The following is a 21,009-nucleotide window of genomic DNA, read 5'->3' on the forward strand; positions in this document are numbered from 1 at the left end:
CTTCGTGACAGGTCTGACAAACATTCACACCTGTGGACTAATCTGTCTTTTTCTCAATTTTTTGTCAGCTAATAATAGTGAAGCAGGTAGAGCAAGTTTGGGGATCAAAGTCTAGACTCGACATGTAATGATAATCCACTGGAATAATATCGTTAATGCATTTGAACTCGTTACTGATGAGCTCAGTATATAAATACCAACACAGTCGTGTTTTAATACAAACAGCCGTAAAATTACTCTTTTAATAGATCCATGTAAGCTTGCAAAAATTATACAACATAAGTGGAATTCAGGCAGTATAACTCAATCTGTTGTGCACTGATGAGCAAGAATGCAAACCATTGTGTTATGTGATTTTTTTATCCAGGTACCAGGTGTCCTCGCCGTGGCCCTCAAGACCACCGGTTCAAACCCGGACAGAGGGTGCATTTCTGTCAGATTTGACCAACCTCCACTGATCTGTAGTTTGCCGTTTTGCTGTTCAAAGAGTTTGGGTTGAAGAAACCAGTTCAGTACAAACTGAGCCACAGCGTTCCGTGATGATGGTGTTTATAAAAGCATACGGCGCACTTTCTCATATGCTCCCAGGAAAATGAAGCCTCCCATGCTGATGAACGTCACTCTGGGGATGCTGCCGGCAAACAGCCTTCAGACAGGATGAGAAAACAAACAAGCAAGAGTTAGCAACAACAGTCTTTTCAAGCTAGTCATTAATTACAAAACATCAACATTTGTTGAAACAAGTCACTCGATAAAGAGAATTCCAAGACTTTTATATTCACAATATTTTACAATTTTTTTTCTCATTTATATTTTCATATATCATCTGTCTACGGACTCAGGGTCTTTACACACAGGACTTTTTTTTAAATTGTAGGTTTATGTAAACTTGCTTTTAAAGCGATGTGACATACAGCCAAGTATGGTGACCCATACTCAGAATTCGTGCTCTGCATTTAACTCATCCAAAGTGCACACTCGAACCCACAACTTAGGGTTAGGAGTCAAACTCTCTAACCACTAGGCCACGACTTCCCCTCGGCTTTTATTAAAAAAAAAAATTAAAAAATACTTAAACCCAATGGTTGTCATACATGTATTTGAATGTACTGCACTAAAACCATCTGATTCCTGATGACTCACTTACAGTTCTTTTTACTGAATTAAAACATACAGAGCAATCAGTACAGTCCAATTCCTGAATAAATGACTCTGAGATGCTTCTACTATGAGCCAGATTCCCAAATGTAAAGTATGAGTCTTACTAGTCTTTTCTTTTCAGTGAATCAAATCATATAGCACAACCAGTATAGTCTGATTTCCAAATGCATGACTCTTACGAACCGATTCTTTGTAGCAAATCTTAACATACAGCGCAACCAGTATAGTTTAATTCCTGAACATACGACTCTTATGAACTGGTTCTTTGTAATGAGACAAAACATATAGCACAACCAGTAAAGGTTCAATTCCAAATAACTCTTACAAGACGGTTCTTTTTAGTGAGTCAAAACACACAATTCAATTTCCCAGATGAATGACTCTTAAGAGTTGATTCTTTTTAGCAGATCCAACACTTGCTTACAACTTAAAGTTACATCTTACAGTTACATTAATGATGTGAATGACCAGTTGTTCATTTGACAACTTGTATTTAAAGACTCACAAAACGAGTTCTCTCAGTAATATATTTTAAACCACATTTTTACCACATTTGTGTTTGTTTAGCATAATATAGTTTACTCTTTCCCCTTAAAATTTGATGACCTACAGTATATTTTGCTGTATGAATATTTGAATATGCAATACACCAAAATAAAGATCAAAGCCTCTTCTTTAAAAAAAAAAAAAAAAAAAGATGATGTGTAATAGCGCCCCCGAGTGTATAACAGTGAAAACACGAAAAGCCGTAAAAACTTGTCAATGGCGGGGAAGCGTTGTTTTCTAAATGACGAGATAACTTGTCAATGGCGGGGAAAGAGTTAAGTTATATTTCCTCCTCGAAAAAGAATCTGACTAAAAGAATCAATAATTAAATTAAAATTTAATCATTACTGACAGCTCCAAGTACAGAAACTAGATACACACAGTTGCAACATCAGCTTGGATGTAACTTTGTTAGATGAAATTTACAGAGCAGCATAAAATAAAACATTAGCTATGCTCGATAACACAAGTATTCAGTATTTCTCAGCTGACAGCGTGTTGTTTGACAGATTCGGAGCGTTTGAGCAGGAATGTGCAGTGTAGGGGTTGTTGATGTTGGAGAGGTTCGAGGATGCGACAGGCCATGAAAGTACTGTAGTCTCCTAAGGCTCTTTTCCACGCAGCTGCTTTTGGTATAAGCACTGGCCCCCGGGGGCCTCTCCACATGACTGATGGCCAGATGACATCCACACACGTCCCTCAAGCTCCCAGCACACCCCCAACACTCTCTCGCTTTGGCTCCCTTTGCTTCCTTTTTTTGTTCTCCCGCACTCGTTTTGTTTCATCTTGCTCAACTTTTCTCAATCTTCCTTTTTTTAAACTTTCTCAAACAGGTGTCGCACTTAGTCCTTCAGCGTGGCACCTGTGGGGGATAACGGTGGTCGGAAAGTGGGGGTGGGTTGGATCTAAAATTAGAAATAAGGTCACGAGTGGTGTGACCACTAATACATCAATTTTGTCAACTGCAAAGCTGTACAAGGTGCCAAGCATGTCAGGGATCTCTTGACTATTCCAGGGATTCGCAGAACTCGACGTTTCAGCATGCTTCTGCTGGGATCATGTGTTTTACAGAGAGATGCCATGTCAGAGTGAGCTTGTGTGTGTGGACCTGTGAGCAAACACACTCATCCTGGAACGAATTAGCAAGGACGCATTCTGACAGTTTGTCTGTGCTGCGTGGGGTTGGGATTTCAAACTATGCACTAAAAGAGAAATGTGAAACCTTGCATGCGTGCTTCTGCAATGGAAACCACAAATATGCGTAACAGGGAACTTCATACAAATACAGAAAGTTTTCTGAAGAAAACTTGAGCGTTGCATGCATGATTAGGATTAAGTAAAAATACCGATTTTCTAATGAACAGCATACAAAACATTCAAAGCAATCAGTGTAGTATAAAGATCATCCACTAGAACTACAAAAAAACTACAAACATGGTGGATGTGTGAGACATGAGTTTAAGTAGAAAGGTTAAAAGGTTTGAGTGATAAATCAGTATCTAACTTGATATCTGCATTATTTTTCATCTTCAACAACATTGTGAACTTCTAAAAACATGTTTTAGATGTAGAGACACATTTGGGAGATTTTCTTTAACTGTTTTACAGTAAACAACAAGCCTGACAGCATCACTAATAATAAGCCAAGCATTCATATCTGTTACTGGCACTTGCTATCAAACTACAAACCATCCCGATCTGCTACAACAGGAAATGAAACATACTGTTAGACAAAACAGTTATGATTGCGCATTGTGACATCACCACCCTGCCCAGCCACGATCGGCCATCAGTCAGCGGTGGACGGGTCTAATAACACCACTATTAATGGCTCTATAAATACTGCATGCTTACCAGAAGCTTACTAAAGTAGATTTCTGAGCAGAGGCAGGTCATACTCAAAGGAAGCAACTTACACTATATCTAACCAAAGCTCCAACTGATTTCTCTACAACTGCAGGTCATTATGAGCTCATTGCAACATACTCATTGCAAACATTGCTAGCATTACACTCTCAGCAGGCTGCTGCATCATCCTGGACTACTTAGCAAAGCCGACTCGCTTGCGGACATGAGAGGCGCATGGGTAGTCTGGGTTGGGGTAGCAGCACTTCAAAGCTTTGAGGAAGGTTAACTCACAAGCGGACGGCTGCCTTGATTGCCGATGTTTTGGTTGGTGTGGTTAGAAGCTCTCCACAAGAGCTCTGACACACATGGAAGCACTTTTTGGCTTCACTAGTCTGCAATTGGAGCCATTACAGTAATTACAGCTTTAAAGCCGGGCAATTTGTACAAGACATGCAGTAGTGAAACTGCTGAAAAGAATGGCTGAGACCCTTTGCCCACTCTGTTTTTTTTTAGCCCTGGCTTCTCTCAGAGTTTTAAATATTGCAATCTGGGAAGGGATTTAAGGAATTCCTTGAAGTCATAGAATTTCATGTGTGTTCTGTCTAAAAAAAATCAGAAAAGTTTTAAATGAAGAGAGGAATGTTTATTATTAGAAGTGAGATTCATGATCACTCATGGGTATTTCTGTGCACAGAACAATAGTGACTGCCAGCTTTTTCTATGGGCTTAGCTTTTTCGTCATTTTTCATAATTTTCTTAATAAAAGAAAGAAAATAAAAAATCAATAAATAAACATCAAAAACTTTAATGAAGAGTTCTTAGAAACATGTTTGAAGCTAAAAAACAAAAAATACTTCTATGAATGAATTGCAGTTCCATTAAGCTATGCAAATTATGTAATAAGATATAATCACATGATATTAAAAACTACTGATAAAAAAACTATAATAAAACAACTAATTAAAATGACTTAAAAGTTACTTCAATTTTTAAATAAATAAATAAATAAAAAGTTACTTGTGATTATATACTGTATACACACAATAGTGCTTAAAAAATAGTTCTTTTTTTTTCCTCAAGACTGCATTTATTTGATCAAAGATGCAGCAAAAACAGTAATATATTTTTTAAAACATTTTTTAAATAGATTTTATTCCTGTGATGCAAAGCTGAATTTTCAGTAGTCATTACTCCAGTTTTCAGTGTCACATGATGCTTCAGAAATAATTCCAATATGCTGACTTGGTGTAAAATTAACTTTTGTTTTTCCTCAGATTTCTTCAATCAATAGAAAGTTGAGAAAACACAATATAGTGTGTTTATATCCTCCATAATTCACTGCATTAAAAAATGTCTTAAGAACCAAGGTTGAATGGGCTTTTAAAGGTGCTTAAAATGATTGTAAAAAAACAAACTGTTGATTGGGGTATACAATATCAGTACTCATACAGTTTTTTACTCTCACCCAGGTATTCCTCGGCTCCTCCACACCTCATACAAAACCTCTGGGATGTTTCCACTGGCTGTGCTCGTCCCAGCCTGACAAACAGAGACAAAACACAGCAATAATGATGGATGTGCTGTCTTTAAGCTTCCTGTCAAACATGTAAACACACACAGTGTTTTGTCTTCCTTTCGATTCTGTTCAGTCCTGGTATACTCTACCCATCTCCACCTGTTCAACAGCTCCCCTTTCTAATCTATATTTATAGTCGCTCTCCTACAAACCCACAGCACCATCTTCAAAACATCCATCTGTATCAGGGAACTTTGAAGGAGAGTTAACGTAACAACTGTGTTTTGCATGGGCAAACCACATTCTGAGGCTAATTTTGATGGCTCTATATTTAGACTGGGCTCGTTTTTCATTTTTCAGAGTTTCAGTTGATGAGTTGACTGTACATTGAGCAGCCCAGTGCACTGCAGTTCCCCACAGGGCTTGGATAACTGCCTGGAGAGAGTCTGTCGGCCAAAACACACAAAGTACAGCAGACCTGCCTGAACATGAGGTCTCTATTTCTTTGATTGGTCAAATGAAGGAATTTTTTTTTATTTTTTTTTTTTTTATCACAAGGCAACCTGAAGTGATGACCTGAGGCATGTCCCTGATCAAATAAAACACATCACTCTGTCAGCCAAAGGCATGCAGAGACAGGTGTAAATATGACCCCTCCACTCACACTTCTGCTTCTTAAATGGGTTTTGTCAACTTCATTTATAATGTTCTTTCTTGACATTTACATTTATGCATTTAGCAGACGCTTTTATCCAAAGCGACTTACAGTGCATTCAGGCTAACATTTTTCACCTTACATGTGTTCCCTGGGAATCGAACCCACAACCTTTTGCGCTTCCAATGCACTGCTCTACTGCTGTTTGTGATACTGTACTTTTAAGTTTCTATGCGCAAATGTTAATCCTACCTATTGCAAAATTATTTGTGACTTCTCCTAGAAGTATTTTTTTTTTTTAGTTTAAACTAAAATAGCTCAATTAGAAGCAAATGTTTAACAAATATTGAATAGTAGCCAATAGGCTGTAAATGTATTAAATCATAAGCCGTTTCCCCACAGAAGCGTAATAAAGCCTCTCCTCTATTGACATACAATGCAAAAATCTGCCTTGGACTGCCTTCCCTGTAACATGTGATGCTGCCTTAGAATTCTACCAAAATTAGACCGAATTTGAAGTGGCTTACAGCTTTAGGACAGCCTTTGTGTAAGGCCTGAAATGCTGCCTAGGTTTTAGAAAAGAGCATCTGCACCAGATACCAAGCTCTAAAGTGCAGTTCCGTTCCAGTCCATAGACAACTGCAAATTACTCTTAAATATACAAACGTCTTCTGACATCTAACATGCACAGCTCTGTCTGTTTTGAGTCTGGACTGGACAGCAGACGGTAAGAGGACTGCATTTGTGCATCGGTTGCGTCCCTGGATGACCCTGCAATTGGATCAAGCTGCGTGTCTACTGACGCTTTTTCTTCTCTCTTTTGTCTACATTAGTCCCTTTTGTTTGTTCACCGTGCACTCCATCTGGGAGGCATCAGGAGACAGATTTAAACAACAGTTTCAAAGTCTCACCTTAGCCAACATTATCCAAGTCTTCGCAACATCTAGCGGAGTCGTGACGAACGCTGCTACTCCACCTGGAAAGAGATGCATTGTGCATATGTATCAGGACACAAACACAAACAAGCGCTAATTACAGTGATAATCGTGTTATAATTACCACCGAGCATAAAAGTAAATATGTGGCATGACATCAGCCCTGATCACCCGATGGAAACGCTCTGGAGAAAAAGAGCAAATGCGGATGAATTTTTCAAACTACTCTGGCAATGTCAAGCACTCGTAAACACTCATGCACATTCATAAACTTGTTTTGGCGTGAATGAGAACAGAAAGAGTTCTCTCTCCTCTCTAATAGCGGTAGGACAAACAACCGCATCGGGTTTTAAACACGCTCTCCCCAATGCTGGAATAAACAAGTTCTCCCATATTTCCTGATTTCACTTGATTAACCAACGATTAAAAGCTGCCCAAGTGATGTGTCTTTAGAGAAATGCTCTATGTTCAGGCTGACCATTATCGTAGAACAGAATTTCGACACGTACCTTAGGTTGTAAAAGCAAACAAAGAATCACATGTACAGAAATACATTTTCAACTTAACTCAATTCTTCCATACAAAAAAGTGTGATATTCAAATGGTAAAGTTGTCTAAATCATATACAAAAGCAGTTGGACTAATTTTCTAAGCATAACCACTGGTAATGTGTTACCATCATAATTCCTAATGGATTTCTCTTTATATAAACAGATTCATCCTGGTATTCTTTTTGTTCCTCGCCAGCTGAATGATCTTCTTAATTCTACCAAAACAGCTTTTCCTAATTGAATCCTGTTGATGCACTGTATATAATTAAATAAATATGATATATAAATCAGTAAAAAGATGGTAAAACATTACTTAAAGCCCTTATTTTATAATGTTTTATAAAGGATTTTTAAAGGGTATAATGCATTATAATTATTCATAATTATTATAAGGTGTATTACAAGGCATTACTAATGCATTAAAACTACTTTTATAATGCATTATATATATAAAGGGTTTAAGTAAAGTGTTACCAAAAATATATATATATTAATAATATATATATTAATAATATATATATTAATAATATATATATATATATATATATATATATATATATATATATATATATATATATATATATATATAAAATTATTGTTTCATTTCTTTCTTTTGTGCCTATTCTACACCATTTCCCGTTAAACAAATGAAATTCAAAAGCTAAATCTGCTAAATACATAAATGTAAATATATAAATGTTTTCTTGTGCTTGCAGCTTTACATGATTTATAATAGGATATATCTGTGTACAGACAAAGTAAGCAATTCTAGTGCATTACTTTCATGCTAACCCAAATAATGTTTACCCTTCATGGCTATACTTTCAAAGTAGTGTATTTTAACATTTAACCTTTTATACTCATACTAAACCCAGAACACGATGGACACAATAGTGGAGACAGGAGAGAGATTGGGCAAAAAAAAGCATTTCTCATTTGTACCCTTGAGGCTTGCAGCTGTAGCAACCGTGACCATACAATGCGTCACAATTCTCATTTGTTTGTGCGATTTCACAATGACGCTAACAACCGCAATCCACCTAAAGCGATGCATCTGTGCTAAAGCAGCACATGTGCACAAACAACTCAAATCCCAAGATCACTCTCCAGGTGGCGTGGCTGGCAGCCATGTGCTTTCCCCTTTGGGTGAAGCATCCTCGTCCCTCCATTGTGTCCCACTACCTAATGAGTGATCACTCTGGGTGGAGATGTTTTCCAAAATGACAGCTGCAAGGGACCCTGGGCCAGACTTGAGCTCCCTCGGGATAAACCTGGACATTGGATCTAGTTTGTAAACTCAATGACTGCTGACAACAGCTACGAAAGTTACTGAAAATCTGATGCAGGGGCAACAAAAGGTCAGTGTCGTACACTTCCTCTACTGTCTCTCCACCTCTAATTGGTTGTTTCTGTCCCTCTCTGTCGGTGCACACCAGCTGGTGAACAACCTGATGTGACCATCTTGACCCACGAGGAATTAAACAGGAATGCGCCTGGGTAAAGTTTGGATATTCCTGGCGTTGGACCCCATCCCAAATCCCTATCTCTCGTTCTCTTTCCCAGACCTCTGCGCTGAGGCTAATCCCACACACCTGCAAGAGCTCCGCACACTGCTGCCTGCCAAGAGTCCAGCCGTCCCCCCTGCCTCCTCCACCACACGGCCTACACAGAGAAAGAGAGAGAAAATTTTAAATCAGTCATTAAAAAAAAGAAACACCCAAGGCCCTTGGGTTTACATGTATGGGAACGCTACAGAACAGTTACTCCACATCTTCAGAATGATATCAGAGTCTCATTTTCGCCACAAGGAACAGTGACTAAATTTGAAAGCAAGGAATCTTGACCATCCCTAACTTGCGCAGCTCAGTGCTACAGTATTGTACACACATGCTAACTCTATCAATCCCTGGAAAACACATTGCCTTTCATGCTGCTTCAGGGTTTTCAAAGAAACGAGGGGAAAACGATATTGTGCTTTGATGAGAGACACAGATGGAAGTTTATGATGAGCACAGCGTTTTTACTTTGTGCGAAAGGGAAGATACTAGTGCTGGCTAAGACATCAGATCTGTTCTAAAACCTAGTGAGTTGCTTTTTCATCTGCTGTTCTATCTACTAAAGAAGCATCTTAACTGAAATAAAATATCAGAAAATCACTCAAGCGCAGCTAAAAAGATATGCAGGACTCTATATAAACAACGAAGTTTGATGCTAGCATGATGTTGCTTAGCTAACAAAAAAGGCTGTTAAGCATAAAAGTACACAGCACACAAAACAGGTGAAATATGGTCAAACAGTTCATTTTTATTTTATTTGAAGTTAATATCAGTATTTCTTGGTGTTAAACAAAACATAAGCACATGCATAATCAATATTTTTTTTTCTATGCTACTGTTTAAAAGTTTGGGGTAAATACATATTATTTAATATTTTAATGTATTTGAAAGAAGTCTCTTATGCGCACCAAGGATGTGTTTATTTATTTGATAACACATACAGTAAAAAAAAAAAAAAAAAAAAGAAAAAAAAAGAAAATTATGTTTATTTATTTTTTTCTCGTCACACGATTATTCAGAAATATTTTTTTTTTTTTTTTTTAATTGTTATCAGTTTTTTTTTTTTTCTGGATTCTTTGAATGGAAAGTTTAAAATAACATTTGTCTAAAATAGAAATCTTTTTAAAATTATAAATTTCTTTACTGTCATTTTTTAATAAAATAATTAAAATTACATTTTTGAACAGTAGTGTATCTGCCATCTTGGATCAAATGTTTTGGCTTATGTTTGGCTATAAACAGACAACTCATTAGGTTTTGGAACAGAGCTTTTGTGTTGACGAGTCGGTACAGGTGTGATCTGTTGCCTCAGGTAAGACTGGTCTGACAGGATTTCAGTCAACTGCACAATTTGTACTAATTTTAGGATGGCTAATTGTTGTTTGAACTCCGAGTATTTAAAGAGGTGAAGTAGGAGGGGAAGAACGTGGTAAATTCAAGAGAAATGTGTGTGTGAAGACGGAGGAGGGAGTTTCAGTGACTTCACGTGTTTGTTGGTTTTGTGTTGTGTTTGGTGGGAGTCATTATGCAGCCAGGCTGCAGATAATTGCCGGAGTTTTCCTATGGCCTTAGACCAGGAGCATCTGATGGCTAAGAAAGGAAAACAATTGAAGCACATCATGTAGTAATTATGAATGATCCCCTCCAGCTCTGTGCACAAGAACACACACACACACACAAACGCTCTCTTCGTCAGTACATCATATGTGTTTCATTAGCTGTCAGATTAAGGAAGAGTCTTTGTTTTTGAGTTCAAAGAGCTTGTGCTGGAGAACATCCATTTATCCCCGTCACACTCATTGAAAACAAACTGGAAGCAAGTTCACCTCAAAACAAACTGACTGACCACAGCTCTGCATGCCAGGATGTACCTGACATGAACTACATTTAATACTAAGACAGGTGTTACATTCAGCTGCAATTATATTTTATCATCAAAATGACATGAAATGACTCATAACATGATGTTGTGGTCCAAATATGTCAGAATGCCCTTATAATGCAATGCAAGTATGAGTCACATTCTCAGGGTTGCAGTCTAATGTGGGCACTACAATGGACATAAACTTTATAGCATAAACTCTCTTATTCTACGGTCAGTTTACCCTTTTATGTCAAGTACCATCATGGAACGGAAACAGCTTGATGAGATTATATATTAATGCAAATTTGACGCAAATTTTTTTATTTTAAATATATATTTTTAATTGTAGTAAATATTTTGTCATGTAATGTTAAATCATTTTAGACTGTTTTTCTTAAACTAAAATAGCATCTAATTTAAGCAGACGAAAATTACATTTTAGGTGACCAAAAATAATAAAATTAACATTTTATATATTTATTTAAATGTCAACATTTTAAGCCACAATAATGGTAGCATCAGATTTTCATTCGTTTTGTGATGTACATCACTGGCCAAAAGTTTGTAATAATTAAGATTTTTTAATGATGTTGAAAAAATCTCTTAAGTTCACCAAGGCTGCATTTATTTGATCAAAACTACAGTAAAAATAGGAATATTGTAAAATATTATTAATTAATTGAATTGAACTATTTTCTATTTTAATACATTTTAAAGTGTAATTTTTTCCTGTGACTGAAGACTGAAGTAACGGCTGCTGAAAATTCAACTTTGCAATTACAGGAATCAATTAAATGTACAAATTATTATTATTATTATTATTAAATCATTTAAATTGCAATAATAAATTAAACAATAAGTAACAATAAATGTAATTAATAATAATTAATTAAAACTAATAATTAAAACATATGCAATGTTCAAAATAAGACAAATTACATGCATTTAAAAAAATTGATAGGGTGAAATTTTCAAGTGAAATCTGACTTTGATGTGAACAACAATACTATTACTCAAATTAATATCAAAAATGAACCAAAAACTGAAATGCATGAGTCTTAAAATTTATGACATGGAGTCTGTTGTTCAGATAATGACTTTCACCTTTTTTGTGTGTGTGTGTTGGTTTTTTGCTGTTGTTTTTTTTTAGTTTGTTTTACCATTGAAAGGTTGAGAATAGAGACATTTGTAGACCTGAGCCTGTGGGCTCCTTTCGTGTGGAAAGATGGGGAGCTTGATAAACTGACATGGTCAGGGTGGGTAGTAAGATTTAATAAAGGACTGTGAGAAGCCTTGTGTGACAGGAACAGTGTGTTTAATATGATTCTGGCAGCCACTGATGTTATGTGAGTAAAGATGCAGTGTGAGAGGATTTCTAGAGGTTAAACACGCTTAGAGCAGAAGCAGGCAGTGGATGAGGACCGAGTTGCAGGTAGTTGTGAAATATTGTGGGCCTAAACAGGAAATGAGGTGGTTTAGGGGTAAAAAAAAAGGGCCTGATTTGCCTGATTATTCCAACTGGCATGTTAAACCCACAGCTGCTGAGTCCACGCAGCTTGAACTTTTAATTTGATAATAAGTATAATAAAGTCTGACTCATCTAACTCCTTTACATACCTGAGAACAATTTAAAAACATTTATGCGGACAAATTGACCTTTTTCTAACCATACTACAATCAGTATAAGATTTATTTACAATAGTGTTTTCCGGAACACACCACCAGGCATTACTCCAAATGTACACTTCAGCTTCAATTACTCAAACCAAACTAAGACTCACTCGTGACACACTTGCACTTAATCATGGGAATAAGTTTGATCCACTGACACATAAACGTCGAGTTGAGTGGGTACGGTGGGAAATGAATGGCCGGCTGATGTAATGACACAGCTGCTCGGTGGTTTTGTAACAGAGCAGCACTGAGTTTAGGGGATTGTTGGTAGATAAACTTTGGGAATTGTGGGATACGCTGGAGAGAACAGATGGTTTACTGCGGCCTGTCGCTCAGATGCCGGGGCTTAAGATATTTTTTGGTGCGAATGACTTGAGAACTGGTTTGGTGATACTTGGGGTTTGATTTCCCAACACGAAATGATTGCCAGGCTTGTGTGCGGCCCAACACAACACTTGTGTGCTTTTGAGAGACTTTATGTGTAGTAATAAAGCATGTAGGACACTTAATTCAGTATCTCTTCCACTGCTTTACACTCTATTATTACAACAATTCAGCTGCTCGAAGAATGCATCTCTGAATGTGACAAGTAGAAAATATAGCTGCAAGCAGCGATGGCGGGCTCAAGCCATCAGTGCAAACGCCGCCCCGGTGGCATCAGGAAAACTGTGCCCAGCGAGCACATGCATTTACTGTAACTCTATGGCAGTCTGGTTTTAAGGATTCGGCAATTAAAGGGTTAATCCAAACCATCAAGACTATGAAAGACACACACAGAGAACAATATATAATACTTTAGTAACACTTTTTTTATAAGGTTTCAGTTATTAAGATTAACTAACATGAACAATAATTATATTGCATGTCAATGTCAGTTAATAGTCAAAACTTAAAAAAAAAAATATCTGTTAACATTAGTTAATGCACTGTGAACTAAAAATTATCTGTTAACATTAGTTAATGCACTGTGAACTAAAATCAACAAACATTAATAAATTCTGTGAAAATATATTTTTCATGTTCATTTACTAATGTTTACAAATTAGACCTTATTATAAAGTGTTACTAAAACCTTTATTGATTTACACTGTGTGCACAATTATTAGGCATGTTGATATTCTGATTTTTTTTTTTCCAAGCACATTTTACCAATTCCCAATGACATCAGTCTTAATAACTACCATTAATTTTGTATTTAATCATTTATGAGTGATATATAATTGTCCATGAAGGCTGGAAGAGAAAAACTCCTTATATTCAGGTGTGCAGAATTATTAGGCTTTTTTTACAGATGAAATGAGCCAAAAAAGAGTTTTAACTCGGACTGAAAAGTCAAAAATTATTAAATCCCCATGAGAATTATTCAAAACTATTGCAATATAGAAATTGCAAAATTTCGACATGACCATTGGACAAAAAAATGCTGACTGGGACAGTGGAGTTTGAAAAAAAAAAAAAGGTGGAGAAAAGACACAAGTTAACTGCAAAAGAATTAAGAATTAAGACTTTTCAGAATAGAGGATGGAATAAAAATGTGCTCCCCAAACTTACTGCAAGATTCTGGAACAGGGGTCAGGAACCTTTTTTGACCAAAAAGCAAAAATTTTATTTTTGGTTAAGAGCCATTTTTCCAAAAGGGCATATATATATGTGTGTGCTTGGAAAATATCATCTGAATATCAAGTGCCTAATAATGATGCACGCCGTGCAAAGAATTTTTAATGATTTTATTGATCTATAAGCATTTGTGAAATATTTTTGCCGGCATTACAGCTTGGTGTTCATCTGTGAGCTTATCTGTTTTACTGTTACATCATGAGTTGTGTAAATTCATATAAATGTCATGTCACAGGATGTCATTAGGTCAGTATTTAAATGAGTTTGAAATTATTATTATTATTATTATTATTATTATAAACCTATGCAATTGTATATATATATATATATATTTATTATTATTATAAATTATATATATATATAAAATTGCATAGGTTTATAATAATAATAATAATAATAATTTCAAACTCATTTAAATACTGACCTATGACAGTATTGCAATGTATATATTATATATATTTTTATATTTTTTACACACACACACACACACACACACACACACACACACACACACACACACACACACACACATATATATATATATATATATATATATATATATATATATATAGAAACACACACACACACACACACACACACACACACATAGCCAATATTAGGGGTGTATTGATTCATCGATATGGATCGATGCATCGATAGCACCTAAAAAAATCCCACCTAAATAACCTTTGTAACATCAAAAACGATTAATCTATATTTAGTTTTAAACAGTGATGTCTATGCAGTTATTTACGTTTGATATATTAGGGGTGTATTGATTCATCGACATGGATCGATGCATCGATAGCACACGTACAATATAGATATCTGTTATATAAATAGGCAGCTTATTTGGCACTGTCTACATTTTCACATAATGTCCGTCAACGGCTGCATTCTCGTTCAAACTCACCGATTAGGACTCGGTATAAGGCACAAGGTGAGCATATAAGACGCTCGGGATTGTTCGCGGAACGTTCGAGCACTGTGTGAGAAGTTTTCACCGCACACATCTGAAGCGCGTGGCCGCGTGCACGCACACAGACAGCCGCACGCGCGAATACTAAACTGAGCTATCTTCCGCTTTTTTTGTGCATCGATCAATAAATACATAATTACATCTAAATGCGCGTTTTGGGCAATATCCTAGTAAACACAGTCGGTTAGGCATATGTCTTAACGTTAACAGTTCAGAAATAAAAGGCATGTGTATATTAAACCCGTGATTGGTTCTTAAAGTGAAAGCATAATAATAAATCTAATGCTGTCAACTGCTTCTGACTAAATAACCTTTGTAACATCAAAAACGATTAACACATACACTCAGCGCACACACATTCTTCACAGGGCAATGGCAGAGTCATCAGAGTGACTCAGCCCCCTCCTTTTTCTCACACAGAGAGACTGGCCTCAGAGTGAGATCAGATGACTGACAGTTTTTTAATTTTCTGTTATCCATAGAGCATTGAAAAGTCGTGAAACTATGCATATTTGCTCAGAATGACTTATCCTCTATATATAAAAATTTTGAAGTGTTTGGAAGCTGCACTTTAAGAAATATAAGACAATTTATGTTTACTTTTTTACTGTTATTTCAATAAATCACTACGGCAAAACCGTTCAAGCTATCCAAAATCCATTCGCAATTTAAGTTCCTCAATGTTTTGGCATCACGTAGACAAAGTTTGGTGTGTATACTGTAATTCTCCTCTGAGCAGTATGCAATAATTCACAGCTATATTTTTCCAAAAATCCATATTCAAATCAATATAACTGACTTCCTGTTCATCGTAGCTGATGACTGTGAATTAGAAAGTTGTCCGTCTTGATAAGAACAATTTATGTACTGAGTTTGGTGTCTGTAGCTAAAACTAACCCCCTCACTTTTGACAAAAGGTGGCGCTATAGAGTGGTTTCTCCACGCCCTTTCATGAGCTTTTGCCATTGTCTAGCTATCATTAATACTGATATGTGTTCTGAGTTTTATGTAATTCTGAGCATGTTATCTGCCTCAAAATCACCAGAACAGAATATTCAAGTTTGACACGTTGCCATGGCAACACTATATTAGATATCAATATCCCCACAAGAGATTTAGATCGGCCGTGTTTTGTCATTATTCTGATGAAGTTTGAAGCAAATCGAGTAAAAATAAGATGCTGAATTCAAAGCATTTTTGATGATGACACACTTCCTGCTGCCAGTTGGTGGCGCTGTAACTTTGACTCCTAATAGTAACATATATGCGATCGGCATCATACATCGAACAAACCGATGAAGTTTGATCAAACTCAGGTAGTGTATGTTGATGTTATTAGACATTTCCTGTTTCTCGTTTCTCGCCATAATTTCAACGCCTCGCCACGGACAAACCGTTTGAGATATCAAAAATATCTTCGCAATTTAGCATCCCCAATGTCTTGAGATCATGTTCACCGAGTTTTGTGGCAAACGGGTGGAGTTCCTCAGAGGAGTATATCAAATTCCAGAGCATGTGTTTTTCACAAAACCCTAAATAGACAACTTCCTGTTGGGCGGAGCTTATGACATGCAGTGCAAAAGTTGTTTGGTTTGATGAGATATACATGTGTACCGAGTTTCATATGTATACGTGCAAGTATGCATGATATATGGCCCTCAATATTCCAGGGGGCGCTGTAGAGTCCCTGTGCCACGCCCGTGTATCAGTCTCTGCCTGGCCCTAATGGCCGCAGATTCCAAGGTGTGTGCCAATTTTCAAGAGTTTTTGAGCATGTTAAGGGCCCCAAAAGCCCCCGAAACCTTGGAAAAAAATTAGAAGAATAAAGAAAAAAAAAAAAAAAAAAAAAAAAAAAAAAAAAAAAAAAAAATAATCCTAAGGAAAACAATAGGGCTCTTCGCCCTCCAGGCTTGAGCCCTAAATATACACATGTAAAGATGCAAGGTTTAAAATAAGGGTGCAACGGTTCAAATTTCTCACAGTTAGAAAAATACTTTGTATTTCACTATTTATGGTAGACTCAAGGCCTGCTCACACCAATACAACAACACTGTTGGAATAAAAAAAAAAAGTTTTTTTTTTTTTTCCAAGTTGACAAATGGAAATATTTAAAACGGTGTAATTATTCATTGTAGTACTTAAAATGTTAAAAGTAAGCTCGTTGTTTGGTCTCATTAACTTGACTGGCAACTGAAATATCTATTTATAGCTATATTTAACTACATTTTTAGTGTTATTCAACAACATTAATTAAATTCCTTTAAGTCATATATCTGTCAATCTGAAACGGGATTTATTTATTTATTTATTTTTAATTAAAGGAATAGTTCACTTAAAAATTAAAATCTGTCACCTCATGTCATTCCAAATTTTTGTGAGTTGATTTTTTAAAAATTTCTTATTCTGTGTTCCACAGAACAATGTTTATAACCATTAAGTGGGGGGAAAAAACAACAACACTGAGACGTTTCTAAAAAAATATCTTATGTTTATGTTCCACAGAAGAAAGTAACCCATACAGGTTTGAAAAGACAGTAAACGTTGACAGAATTTAAATTTTTAGGTGAACTATCCCTTTAATTTACTGATATTTGATTTCTTTTCTTTCATTTTACTTTTAAGTTGCACTCTTACTCTTTCATAGCCAAAATATAAAACCATTGAATTTCAATTCTAATCCACTGGTAGTGTACAAGGTCGCCCATTAATGTCCAAATCTGTGTCCATTTGGTAGTGTACAAGGTCGCCCATTAATGTCCAAATCTGTGTCCATTTGAAAGAATGTGGAACGCTTGAAAACAAACTAATGAAGCGAGAGCAGCCGTTTAAAACCAACACTGGCATCTCATACCATTGTCTAATCTACGCTTTCTTGCTTTTCAAAGCCATGCACTTTTGAAAGAGAGTTTAGAAAAGACTCTCACATTCCAACGGTTCCACACAGATGGCCAGAGAGGCTGAAAACATGGAAGAATGAAGGAGTAAGAGAATGCCTTTGAACGTGTCACAAAGAGGCGGCCATGAATGACACTCCTTATTACGCCGCGAGAATCGCGGTTAACGCTCGCCCACAGCTGCACGTGCTATTGTCCTCCCATGCCTCTCCTTCTCCGCTTCGCTCTGGTCACTATGCCAAGAGTGCTAATGGAATTTTCTGCTCTCGCCCTGGAGACATGATGTCACCCTCACAAACTGGGCTTTTTTTTTGGGAAGAAAAACGACTTTTATGTGGCCCGGACCAGACAGTGAAGAAGGAAATGGACAGTTGGTTAAGACTCAAGGTTTGCGAGAAATTATGATTTTGCTTAGCCACCGGTGAGGGCGACCAATAAAATGCAGCGTCATTTTGAGAGCACCTAAAAAGGGGGGTTATTAACAGATATCGAGGCAAAGTGTGTGGAAATTGAGGTGTAAATGTGTCAGACCATTACCAGGTCATTATTCCTATATTAGAGCGAAATTATGAGGCCAAATCAGATTGAAATGAGAGCAAGTGAGAGAAAAAAAATCGGATTCATACCTTTAGGTACTCCCAGAGTGGAAACTGAACCAGCGAGAATGGGATCTGAAATTAAAAGATATAAAAAGTTACAATATAGGCTAGATCAGAGAACAGGAATAGTTCACCTAATAACAACAAAAAAAAATTATTGTCATTTATTCACCCCCATGTCATTACAAACCTGTGACTTTTTTGTCTTTTGATGAATATACTAGCTGCTGTTTTTTACATGATGAAAGTGAATGGAGATCCAGGCTGTCAAGTTTCAAAATGATAAAAAGCATTATAAAAGTATCATCTTTCATCCAAAAAAAAATAAAAAATAAATAAAAATAAAAAAATAAAATCATACAGCTTGGAATCACACTAAGGAAAATAAATAGTTTTGCGAATTAATAAAACTCTTAAGACTGGATACAAAGTGACAGATTACACACAGTTTTGGAGAAAAACTTTTGACATTAATGAAAAACCTCCTTTAGAGCAACCAAAATAATGCCATGATGATGTTCACTGGGAAAAAGGAAAAAATAAATCTCTTAGCGTCTTCTGTAAAAGAAAATGGATGACTTGTGGCAACATGTTCAACCACAAGCACTGCCCATTTATCTCATGTGTCAAACTGTTTTAATACTGATGTCTGCACGTCTGGAAGTGTGAGGTAAAAGAGTGAGAGAGAGTGTGTGAAAGACAGAGAGAGAGATGATAAATAAATGAAGAGTCTGTGGTCAGAGAGAGAGAGAGAGAAAAAAAGACAGAGCACAAAAGAGAGAGAGGTGGCAGAAATCTTCCTCTTCACCCAATCAGGCACAGCGGAGCTAAAAGAGAGGAAATCGATGATACTGCTGAACAGTGGGCTGACAAAATCCCAAAATCCTGAGAGAGAGAGAGAGAGAGAGAGAGACAGCGAGAGAGGAAAAATAGAGATCCGATCCATATGAAGGTCATGCTACAGGCAAGAAAGCTTATTCACCCAGACAGTGATCCGCAGTGACAAAGTGACTGGAAGTCATTCATTTTGAATGAGAGTTGCTGATTTGATGCATTATGAGAGAGAGAATTAATACAACAAATGCTTTATGGTTACTGGGGTGTTGCCAAGCATTTTCTAAGTGGTTGTTAGGGTGTTGCCAGGTAGCTTCTAAAGTGGTGTGAGTGGATGACAAGGTGCTGTTATGGAATTCTGGATGGTGCTGTGGGTTTTTAGGTAGGGCTCTATGAAATCAGTTTTATTTTTTCCCAAATTATATATATATATATATATATATATATATATATATATATATATATATATATATATATATATATATATATATATATATATATTTTTTTTTTTTTTTCAAATTCCAAGTTTTCTAGAATCTGTTTTAATGGTTAAATTAAAGAATGACTAATTAATTGAAATCATAATACTTACAATATTAAACAGCAATTTATTAAAAGTTTAACACAAATTTAATTTCGAGTTATTATTTTTTTTTACCAAATTCTGTTTTTCCATTAATTTTCTAGATTCTATTTTAATGGTTTCATTAAATATTAATAAACAATTCTAATTAATTGCTTTTATCAAAAAATACAAATGTATTATTATTTTATATATATTTTTTTTTATTTAAGAAATACTGTGTTATGTATTTATATCTTTCTGCTAAATAAATTCTGGTAACAATTCAAATGTTTATTTGTAGTAGTTTTAGTTTCACTAAATTAAGTAATATTTCTACTACTATTATAACTGTTACTAATATTTCTATTATTACTGTTACGGATTCTTCAGGTTAAACCAAACTTTTATTTTGACAGGTTGCTGTGAAGACCTTTAGGTTTCTGTTTGTATATGATATGATGATAGTTTTAATCAAAAGAAATTGTAAAATGTTCATGAAGTGACTCTCAGAGCAGTTCTAGAGATTATGTTCATGTTTTCATGTATATATTGAGGCGGCAGAGACTGAAAACACTGCGAGCATCACGCACGCTTCAATATTTATGTATGCAGTTGGTAAAGTTTTTAAAATGACTGTAAGGGGGTTGCCAAGCCATGGTTTCTGAATGCAGTTATTGTGTTTGTTAGACACTGAACAACCAAGCACTTCATAAAACAGCAGCCAAATCAGTTTTAATTAACAAATTATTCATTTTCATAACACAAAGATGAGGGACGAGTTATGTGCAGACATTCTAAATAAAAAAACCAAGCATGAGCAATACTGCTGCGTAGCATAGCTTTCGGCTTTAATTAAAAAAATGATACATTTCCATAATCTGCACTCTTTTTCCACACTCATACGGAACATCAGGTCAGTTTACTTAGCCCCTGAGCTCCATCCAAAACTCTTTACTGGAAACAACTCTTTGGACAAACTGAGCGTAATCTAATACAGTAAAAAGGCTGACTATGAAAACAAAGCTCTCATTGGCTTAACTTGGAAAAACTTTCAAAAGATTTGACAAAAATTAACATAACGAACACATTGAAGCAGCACTGCATAGGCATCACGCGCACTGCCAAAGCTCCGGCATTTCCCCATTTCAAAACAAAGAACAGATTGGTGCAATGTGACCTGACACTGAGGAGTGAGTACGTCTTTGTGCATTTTTT

General features: G+C 36.0%; 1 protein-coding gene across 2 annotated transcripts in view; it reads right to left on the reverse strand.

The window, feature by feature from the left end:
• Positions 1 to 210: 210 nt before the first annotated feature.
• LOC109083630 (S-adenosylmethionine mitochondrial carrier protein) overlaps positions 211 to 21,009 on the reverse strand; it is a 50,549-nt gene continuing 29,750 nt past the window's right edge. The window contains exons 6-10 of one of the 2 annotated variants that reach the window (XM_042734420.1): positions 18,423 to 18,467; positions 8,805 to 8,874; positions 6,638 to 6,702; positions 5,021 to 5,094; positions 211 to 646 (exon numbers count right to left, since the gene is read on the reverse strand). In XM_042734420.1, the coding sequence (XP_042590354.1) occupies positions 550 to 646; positions 5,021 to 5,094; positions 6,638 to 6,702; positions 8,805 to 8,874; positions 18,423 to 18,467 (351 nt within the window). In that variant the 3' untranslated portion in view covers positions 211 to 549. Of the gene's footprint in view, positions 647 to 1,066; positions 2,613 to 5,020; positions 5,095 to 6,637; positions 6,703 to 8,804; positions 8,875 to 18,422; positions 18,468 to 21,009 lie in introns of those variants that run through there. The other variant, XM_042734421.1, reaches the window with a different exon arrangement.

The sequence above is a fragment of the Cyprinus carpio genome, chromosome B11 (genome assembly GCF_018340385.1).
Source record: "Cyprinus carpio isolate SPL01 chromosome B11, ASM1834038v1, whole genome shotgun sequence".
NCBI lineage: Eukaryota > Metazoa > Chordata > Actinopteri > Cypriniformes > Cyprinidae > Cyprinus > Cyprinus carpio.